The following is a 10,572-nucleotide window of genomic DNA, read 5'->3' as shown; positions in this document are numbered from 1 at the left end:
AAATAAGAAAATATAATATGACATAAGAAAAATTTAATATATAGTTCTTCTATTACTATTGCTCTAAACGTCCCGTTATTCCCTCAAGTCAAACCCCCATGATCCTGATTGGTAGTTTTAGTAGCATACAACTCCTAGCATATACGGAGAAATTCTTTCCAAGATTTTAGGACGTTTATCATGATTTGATTTGATTTGATTCTCGCGTAACATAGTGCCTGCCATGTTGATATAAACACACCCTTGTGTATTTTGTAATCATCAACAAGAGAGGAATACAATTCTTTTCGGATATGTTTCGCAAATAATTCACACTAATTTAGTCTCTGAATTCCAATTATTATAAAAAGTGTGCATAAAACGGATTCACAACCATAAAAATCACGACCATATTATTTATAACTGAAAAACAAAAAGTGAAAAAATCAGTTGCCAAAATCGGTAAACTCTTGGGTAAGGCGGTTTTACCTAAGAATTTGTGCTCGTATAATCCGTTTATAATGTAAAAAGTACAAACATAATATCCAATTTGTGTATGACTAATAGTAAGTCTTGTTTAAGACGGAGTATCCGTACTTAAATCTCAAAACGAGTCAAATACTAACACATGGTGGGGTAATAAAGACAAATTATAAGCGGTGAAAACTTCTTTTTTTTCTTTTTATATATATAAAATTCGCCCCATACTCCATCTATCCAAGTCAATAATTATCTATTTCTTTTTTAGGGTGTTACATTCAGTTATCTATTTTCATTTAGGGTAAGCTATTGTGGGCCGGTCATCTCTTAGGCGATTTTATTTGTGTGGCTTAATCCAAAATTACTCTTGTTTCTTTTCTTAATCTTTGTGCCAAAATGAATAGATAATTATTTATCGGAACGGACAGGGTATTTATATATTTAAAGCCTCAATATGAAATTTAGAATAAGCCCTCCAAATTTCATTGGACGTCCTGCTAAATGGTAGTATGGGGACATCATTGCTTACATAAAGTTACACAGCTCCTAAAACTGTAAACAGCTGTGTATTAACAACGTGGTAAGAACTAATACTGTATAAGGGTAAGTCACCAAGCTTGCTAATTGCAGCTTATATAGTCTCAGTCGCATCATGTTGCAGTATACTTGAATTAATCCCTTGCTTCCTTAATTACTTAATTATTACTCTTAAAAAAATCCCCCAAAAAAAAAAAAAAAATGAGACTGTCTTACATTCAAGTTGCAGTATTTACCATTGTTGTGGTTTTTGTAGCACAAGAAATGAAAACTTCAATTGGTATGACATGTAATGCAAAAGAGATAGAAGATGCATGTAAGATGTCATTCGTGTTTGGTACACCGGCATCTTCATCCTGTTGTCGGAAGATTAAGGAACACGAACCTTGTCATTGTACTTACCTTAAAAACTCCAAGTACAAAGCTCTCATTACTTCTCCTAATGGCATGAAGATTGTTAAGAAATGTAATGTTTCCCAACCCAAGTGCTAGCTACTAACTCCTAACCACGTTGCTTCTCATTTGACTTTTAAGCGGTTTTACTTTGATTCTTGGTGTATCAGTTTGCTTACATTCTGCTTGTTTTGTTGAGTTGTGACCATTGTGTGCGCGGGTGAATTTTACATCCCATATGGATATGGTCACTCTGGCCTTAACCATTTTGGTATAAAGGCTTTTGTTGCATTTGCTGATAATATAATTGTGTTAACTTATACTCTTGTAATCTCGTTTACAAAATACGGAGTAACAAACAAGAATAATACGAAGTATTATCTACAGAAAATAGCTAAAATACTACTAACCTCCCCTCCAAATGAGAAATTGGTAGTTTAACTATGATTAATAGTTCTTCCAAAAATATAAAGATGCACAGGAATGATCTACAAGCAACTTCTAAAAATATATGGAAAAGTAAACAAAATAGGCATACATCCAATATATCATGTACAAGTAACATTTTAAGGCGATATTGGTTGAATTGAGCAAGATTACGCTGTGATCATCAATACCAATTATACCATTACCGTAAGAGATTTTAACATTATGTCACCTACCAATTAAATTGTGGACTTTAGAACTCCCGATTTATTGATGTTCAGAAAAAAAAAATGTATCGCCTCTCACCTGAATATATGTTCCTCCATATACTATGGAAGGACAAAAGTCGTGGGAGTAAAAATCGTTAATGAGCGAACTTACAGGGCAATTGATGTTATAAACTATTTCGGCAGGAATGTCGTACTCCCTCGTTCCAATAAGATGTTTACACTTTTCAAAATACGCGAAGGGGGATTTTGAAAAGTGTTCATTGGAATGGAAGAATAACAACTAATAGCTAATTTCTCATTTTTCGTCATCCTCGAGATAGCGAGAGTGAGAAGCAGCAAGAAGGGCAGCTCCAATTCCAGAACCATCATTCGCATGTTCAATGCTGATTTTTTCCCAGACTCGATCCCCAACTAGCTCTCTTAATGTGTCCTCTAAGCACTCTCGGAACTCAGTATAATGCTCGTATAGACCACCATCAATGGCTACTACCGTCCTTTGGTTCTCGCAATTTGCCAATGTGTCTCTTCCCGCTTTCTTCAGAATTCCAAAAATCCCTGCTGCAGCAAGGCGGGCTCCACGTGTTGCAACGATGACGCAGAGCTTGTGTATGACTTTCCGTTTCTTCAGGGAAAGGTCTGGTATCTGAAGTGAGAAGATAGCATAACATGTATAATTTAGACTAAACCTCATAAAACTGACCAGAAATAACATGTACTTGGCATAATATATGAAATGACTTGACCCCTTAGTTTTCAAAGGCGTGAGGGAGAAGCAACGAGGGCACATGGCGAGTGGCGACAAAGCTCAATGGTGCAGAGTACTCATGTACATGAGTCACATCGTTATTGCAAATAAATTGCATTTTTAAAATTAAAAATTGTGAGCGACAACACCCTTTTTGGACTTTGGAGCTAACATGTAAGATGTGCACAATGTGGTGAAGGGAAAATAATTAAAAGATTTAAGTATGAAATTTCATGGCCGTGCGCATAGTCTGTTGCGCATTTGGCTACCCGCTGAAGAAATGGCTTTTGCTTAGAGCTTGGAAAGAATTGAGGTGATTCATCCTGTAGCATCGTTTCTACAAGCTCATACTAAAAGGGGTACCATGGATCATCAATCATCATCCTCAAAAGTCAAAACCCGTTACCACCCCCTCAACCATCTATGTGATTCTAATGAACATGTAAGTAGCGTGCAGTCCCTTATTAATTTATCGGATTGCAAAAAAGAAAGAAAAGAAAAAAAAAAAAGAGTTAACCAGAACAAAAGCCTAAATCTTACTGCACGAGATTCATGATATAACTTTACATTGCATTAAGGAAGCCTGGGAAATCTGAGCATATTTCAACCAAATGATAAAATTACCTCAAGAATGGTCTTTATCTTGGACCCTACAACTCTGAGGTCAGGAGATGAATCATGATGCATAGCTGACATGTCCGGTGTTCTGCACAAACGTGGCTCAATCAGCTTTTCAAAGTTTCCAGCTTCCTTTAGCTTAGATTCATTTGTTTCCTAATTCAATGGTGGATAAAATTGTCTAGAATTTAGTCAGTCAATCAACCACAATGCTGGGAACTGCAGATATTTGCTAGTGCACATAAGCTATTGAAAAATTACCAATTTGGTAAACCAAAGCTTTAACTTGTCAAACATTATGGCACAGTTACCAGCCAATAGAAAATCATAACAAAATCGTCAGAATATCAGAGGTTCAGCCAGAGAGAACAATGAAATACCTCAAAATGAAAGGAGTCAGTAGCTTTGGTGGGATGTTATTGCCAAAGAAGGAAGCTTCTTCAGCCATTCGACACAGAACTCTACGTACAATTTCTCCCAAGTACATTCCAGAGATTAACTTTTCATAAGTCTATCAGCATCAATTCACATATATAAGACAGAAAGCTCTCTTGATTGGATGAGCAGGCATAGTTATACACTAAGCCACTAACAAAGTAACAATTCTGAAGTGTCCAAAAGTTACGAGGAAATCACCTGCTCACCACGATTCAAACTGTCAAGATCCAAAGCATTGTCATATTCTGTCAAAGGAAGATGTGTCGACTGGAAGTTACCCCACTCCATGTTGATAACCTACAGTGTAACACGAATAAACCTTCAAAAGGTGATTCCAACTTTGAACCTGATACTCCCTCCCATTCTCGAGAAACTCCCCATTTTCCTTTACTGGCCTATTCACTAGAATTTCTTATATGGGGTATTTCCGTATTTCCAGATATACACAGATGTACTCTCTCTTTTCCCTTTAATTTTCATGTGTGACAAAATTCTACAATTGCAAAAAAGCTAGAATTGAAGTGTTGTCTTGAAGACCTCAAAAAGCCAAATAGGAAGATTAAAGTGAGAAGTAAAGAGTATACGAGACACTCTTACATGTCAGACCACTCATTAACCATAAATTTAAAGAGCAGTACACAAATATTTGCGTTGGTCTCACATGTGAGATCGTCTTATGCAAGAATCACTGATTCAGATAATAGGAGTGAGTATAACACAGAATGAGACTTGGTGTCATTGAGGTTACCATCTCTCCTGATCTAGGCGAGGGACCTCGCCATTTGGGTATTGCTTGTGCAGATTCTACGTAAGCAGCATTTGTTCCTGTTCCCAGTATCACCGCGGCAATTACATCTTTGTTTGAGAATCTACCTCCAGCTAATGTACCAACAGTGTCATTAACCTAATTACAAACAGCAGCTATGATCAGAATGTGGCTCCATTTGCAAGACGATCATTGATAGCCAACAAAAGGAAGCAATTTTGCCTTACCAAAGCTGTCACGTGCATTTCGACACCTTTTTTTCTCAATGCTTTCGTGAGCTCTTCCACTACATCCTGACCAACCTGACAGCCAGGAGAAGTCAGCAGACATAAAACAATAGTGACTAGTAAATCATAAAACCGATTTATCTTGCATTTAGTAAACTAACTAAATCATTTGGTATAGAAAAACAAAGATAACTGAGATAAAGACAGTTACTACAGAAGAAGTCAGCAGACATAAAACAAGGGCAGGCTTAAAAACACGGGTGAAATTTACTGGCCCACTGGATTTGTTGTACTTGGACAGAAATACCCCTTACTTTGCTATGTACAGAAAACACAATTGTAATGGCATCATGGTCAAGTGTGCAACAAATCCTGTGGCCCCGTATAATTCCTCCGCACATTTATGACGCCCCAAAGAAGGGAAAATTTTATCGCACGGCAATTAGGCCTGCCTTTACGGTTCCAAGTGTTGGGCCGTGGAACATTGTCACATTCAAAAGATGAGTGTGGCGGAGATGCGTATGTTGAGGTGGATGTGCGGCCATACAAGGAAAGATCGATTAAGGAATGAGGTGATTAGGGAAAAGGTAAAAGTGGCGCCAATAGAGGACAAGATGATGGAAAATCGACTAAAATGGTTTGGCCATGTGAGAAGGAGACCTATGGACGCACCAGTTAGGAGGCTGGAGACTTCGAGAACATAAAAGGTTCCTAGGGGTAGAGGGAGACCGAGACAGACATGGTTGAGAGTGATAGAGCACGATATGAGATTTCTGGGGCTTGAGGAGAGTATGGTGACGGAGAGGGCACAATGGAGGGAAAGGATACGTGTGGATTTTTAGTATTTGATGTTATTTGACATATTTAGTGTTTTTATTTAATTTAAAAAAAAAAAAATTGTTCTTCTCTCCTTCATTACACCTTTTTTACCAACCACTTTCTTATATATTTTACTTGGTTTACTTTTAAGGTATTCCGAATCCTTAAACTCTACTTCGGTTTTCAAAATCGTTTTAATCTTTATGCTCGATTTAAATTTTAAGTTTTTATTAAAGAAATCCGGACTTCGATTTTAAAACCTATAAGTTCACCTTGACTTTGTATTATGTTTCGCTCTCCCTTTTGTTTTTCATTTTTCCCTTTTCTTTTTTTCGCTTTTTGGGGTGTGCATTCACCCATGGACGGTTCTAAAGGATGATTCATGTCAGCTAACCCCAAATCATTTTGGGATTAATGCTCTGATAAAGAAGATTTATGACGCCCCTAAAATAATAGTGAGTAGTAAATCATAAAACCGATTTATCTTGCATCTAGTACAACAACAACAACAAGATTACCCCAGTGCCTCAATGGCTCCCGCAAATTGCGGGGTAAAGGGGGGTCGGATGTACGCAGCCTTATGCTCACTTCTCATTAGCAGACTGTGTTTGGAACTGTTTGTCTTGACTAAGTAATGGTACATAATTGCATGCTCAATCAACTATTTATTTCAACAATTGAAACATCTGAAGAAGGAAGCTTCAAGACAAGTCAACTGATGGCAAGGAGCAAATGATGGGGAAAAAAACATAATCACTCCAGATTAGGTTAAAGCAATGAACGAGATTCTGGGAAAAGAAACCATAAAAAATCTCCCTTTGACTATAAGGTAATGCTTAGTGTAGCTTGGTCTGAACTCCCCAATTCCCATATAGAGTATTAGCCGCTTGAAGACTCTTAGGGGGTCGGTCCTTTGCAGTACAAGCAATCTTAACTCTCAGAAACAAGACCAACTGATAAGATTCTCTTTCTGCAATATTTTCTTTACCACTGAAACGTCTACATATGCAAATATGTTCATTTCACTCACGATGATACAACACTATGCCAATGCTTCAAAGGTCCCAAAAGTTGTGAGGTAGGGGGTGCCTGATTGGATGTATGCAACACGAAGAGGTTGTATCCACATGACCCAAAATAGTAATTGCGTCAAGAATGGCATCAAATGAATGCTATTTCACAAGAAAAATGCGTCTTTGGCTCCAATGGAAAGGGAAATATTAATACAAGACACATGGCTGTAAATAAATTAAGTTGTAGAATTTTTCAATGAAGAAAAGCATACTGAATCATCTATGGAAAACCCTTTTGTCCATTTGATCAGAGTCCCGGAGTCGATTGATGTTTGCATCACGGGAAATGAAAAGGTAAAACCCAATTCCCTTTCTCGGCCAGGGGACAGTTGAAATTCCGGACCCTCTTGAGCAACAAATTTTGCGAGTTCTGCGGCAATATACCCGAATAGTTCCTGAAGTTGTAATCCTCCAATGTTATAATAATAATTAGCAGCAAATGGAGCCAAGCAACAGAGATGGATAGAAAAGCACTTACTTCTGACTTCCCAACCATCAATTCTGGCGGAATTGAAACTTCAGCAAATTCTTGACGTTTAATACCAGCTTCCTTTCCACCCAATTGAACTCGAAGGACTCGAAAGTTTGTCCCACCAAGGTCCAATGCATAGAACAAACCATGTTCATCCCTATTTTTCCAAAAAAATAATATAAATACTCTCAAAAAACAGTCCTGACGACATCTAATGTCTCAATGGAAAATGGCTACAGCCTGCGGGTTGTGGTAGGGTAAGAGGTGTCGGAGGTATGCAACCTTACCCATGAGATGTCATTTCCGGAATGACCCATAATGAAATTGCATCACAAATGCATTGACATTCTGCTATTTCATGATATACGAATCATATATATGGCTAATGGCCCCAACGGAAATGATAGCATCAAATAGTTCATTAAAAATAACAGATTGACAGGAGGGATGCCACCAACCTTAACTTCTAAAGAATCAACAAGCTTTACATATACCAGACCAATCAGTCTTACTAGCCGATCACAGTAAGTAAACTATGTTAACTTAGTCATTATTTGGGTTAAAAGAACATCCTTAATAGTTGTACCAGTTACCAAGCTCATTACTTCGAGTTAAAACCAAAAAATTACACTCTTTTAACGAACAGCAATGATAAAAAAACAAGGCTCTGGAGACAAAAGTAAAAGACCCGATATCCTAAATTCCAGTCACTTCTGTATCACAGTCCTCAATCTTTTGCATGGCTTTTTTAGGTCCAATTCCATCAACTCGTTCTGATTCGATCAAAATTGAGAATTTTGGGAGCACTAGTAACTTGCAATTCACCCCAAACTACAGTTTACTTAAAAGGAACTTATTTTTCACTCAATATTCTAACTTTCACCAACTATTAACTTACAAAGTAGTTGAGTTTCGGCTTCCAATTCCACCAACAAACAAAAAAAAAAAACATAAATTCTGCTATATCTTCAATTCCCTCAAAAGTCCAAACAAGTTCACCCAAATTTTCATTTTTCACCAAAACAATTAATGCTTATTCAATTTTCTAATTCCAATTAATTCCTTCAAATACACTCAAATTTCCCAGTTCTACCTACTAACTTAAAAACCACTTAAAACTTAAAAATCACTCAAATTTCCACCTTCCACCCAAAAATTCACCAAATTCCACCAAATAAATTTATTAGTTCAAGTACGTAAACAATTTACTTAACAGCATCATCTTTAGTTGTTAGTACAAGATAAGTGGGTCGGATATAGACGGCCTTAAAATGACATTATAATATAAAGAAGCGCAACCACTTTAGCGAAGAAATTACGTATACATACAGTTAAGAAGCATGGAAAAATTACCCGGTAGGGAGATTATCAACAAAGCTAATAAGCATCTTAACACGACTAGCATTATCAGAAGCAAGTCCAGCATTCATTTCTACCACCATTGCTTCTGCTACCTGCTTCAATTTCCCTATGTGGGTCCCACATTTCTCCTCAAACTCGTTCAATATCTCCATCGTCCGATCCCATTTCGCGCCATTCTTCATCCTACGGTTCACGATCACCGCACACGCCACTGCCGCCACTCCTACCACCGTCACCGTCACCGTCACCGCCACCGCCGTCTTACCCATTTTACAAAATTACCCTTTAATTACAATTATTGAATAGAAGTAAGAGGAGGGGGTAGTAGTGGTATTTATGAAGGAAGGCAGAATTTAGAGGTTCAAGAAGAGTTTATAGTGAGTGATCCCCACAGTTTTTGGAAAGAGTGTTGATCATTGTATATGTGGGTGATGTATATGAAAGTAAAGTCACACCCTTTTTTAATTAAATTAATATTCTTTTATTACATTGAACTAGGTGACTGATAGTGATTGGAGATCAAACAAGGAAAGACGGAATATGTCAACTAAAATGTTGTTTCACATATTCTTGTTTAAAAACCGCATTATCTATCTTAAATTTAAGACCGTCAATATATTTATATAACAAATTCTTAAAAGAAATGATTTTTCATTAATATTAGTGAAAGACCTCATAATAATAGGTCTCATAAAACCGTCTCCCACTAATTTAGTGGGAGACATAATAGGGAAAAAAAATGTAATGGGTCCCTCACCCCATTATGCATTTATGCGAGAGGTCTCTCAATAACGTTATTGAGATACCGTCTCTCTAGAATTTTTGTGTCATAATAGATAGTTATTATTTCTATATTTTTTTCTTTTTCTTTTTAATTAATTTTTAATTTATTTATTAGTTGTCTCTCATTAATGTTAGTGAGGGACAGTTTTTAGGAATATATTTATATAGGTTAAATAAGATAAAAAAAAATGTATTAAAAAAAAAATTGTCATATATGTTCATATAAAGAAATATTTAATTCATTTTAAACTTAAACATACCGTAACATCTTAAAAAAGACAAGCAAATGTTGTTTTGGTACATGGCTTTTCATTCTTGTGTAATCTAAATGTCTAATGTTGGGTGAGTGTTTCTAGGTGTCGTAAGAGTGTCAGATAATTGTTGTGATGTTTGCACGTACTTTATCCTAATGCCTTTACTCCTTTAGACATTATCAATCTTATACGGTTAATTGTCTCACATATATGGTACTCGACTACTCGTAGTATGATGGATTATTGGGCTAACCTCGAAAAATTTGACAATCAGATACTTTAGAAATTGTATATTTCCTCCATCCTCCTATATATTAAGAGAATACAACTTCTCTAAAGTTTTTCCTCCAAAGTGATCAAACTTATATATGAAAAAAAATTAGATTTTTTCATTTATTAAACTAATTTTCCATTTAAAATAATCTACACATAAAAACTATATCTCATGTTATTAACTTCGTGACGAAAAAAAAATTATTTAAAAAATTTGATGTAGTTAAAATATTTTCATAAAAAAAAACACAATTCACGGAATTATTTAATTCTTTTGATTAATTTTAATATTAGTTATTTTTTATAAAAATTCGCGAGATATAAATCTAAAATCTATAACTAATACACTAAAAATTAAAAGGCTTATATTTACCGCGCATTTGCGCGGGATCTACACTAGTTTTAATTAATTTTACACTAGTTTTTGAACACGTGCACTGCACGAGTGAAAACGGAAAGTATTATTAAAATTAACAACTTACATATTTTTAGGATTTAGTAATTTATTAAATTTTAGAAAATTTCACTTTGTCTACTACCCACACACTTTTGATACTATGATTTTTTTCTCGACTTTTGATAAGTTATTGGCAAGTAGTCGAAGTAGGCGACTAAGGTAACTTAGACTTGTCAAAATTGAGCGAATCTGAATAACTCTACCTGACATTCAAATTCAGGACCAAAGCTTGATCTGAAC

General features: G+C 35.9%; 1 protein-coding gene across 1 annotated transcript; it reads right to left on the bottom strand.

The window, feature by feature from the left end:
• Nucleotides 1–2,059: 2,059 nt before the first annotated feature.
• On the bottom strand, nt 2,060–9,000 carry LOC141647987 (hexokinase-1-like). Its single transcript, XM_074456394.1, has 9 exons — nt 8,557–9,000; nt 7,210–7,360; nt 6,944–7,126; nt 4,840–4,914; nt 4,595–4,750; nt 4,045–4,143; nt 3,789–3,919; nt 3,415–3,496; nt 2,060–2,688 (listed from the first exon to the last, which is right to left on the bottom strand). The coding sequence occupies exons 1-9, from the start codon at nt 8,832–8,834 to the stop codon at nt 2,341–2,343; spliced, it is 1,503 nt and encodes a 500-aa protein (XP_074312495.1). The 5' UTR covers nt 8,835–9,000; the 3' UTR covers nt 2,060–2,340.
• Nucleotides 9,001–10,572: the final 1,572 nt, after the last annotated feature.

This window comes from Silene latifolia, chromosome 3, assembly GCF_048544455.1.
Source record: "Silene latifolia isolate original U9 population chromosome 3, ASM4854445v1, whole genome shotgun sequence".
Taxonomy (NCBI): domain Eukaryota; kingdom Viridiplantae; phylum Streptophyta; class Magnoliopsida; order Caryophyllales; family Caryophyllaceae; genus Silene; species Silene latifolia.
This window is presented reverse-complemented; position numbering and strand designations above follow the sequence as displayed.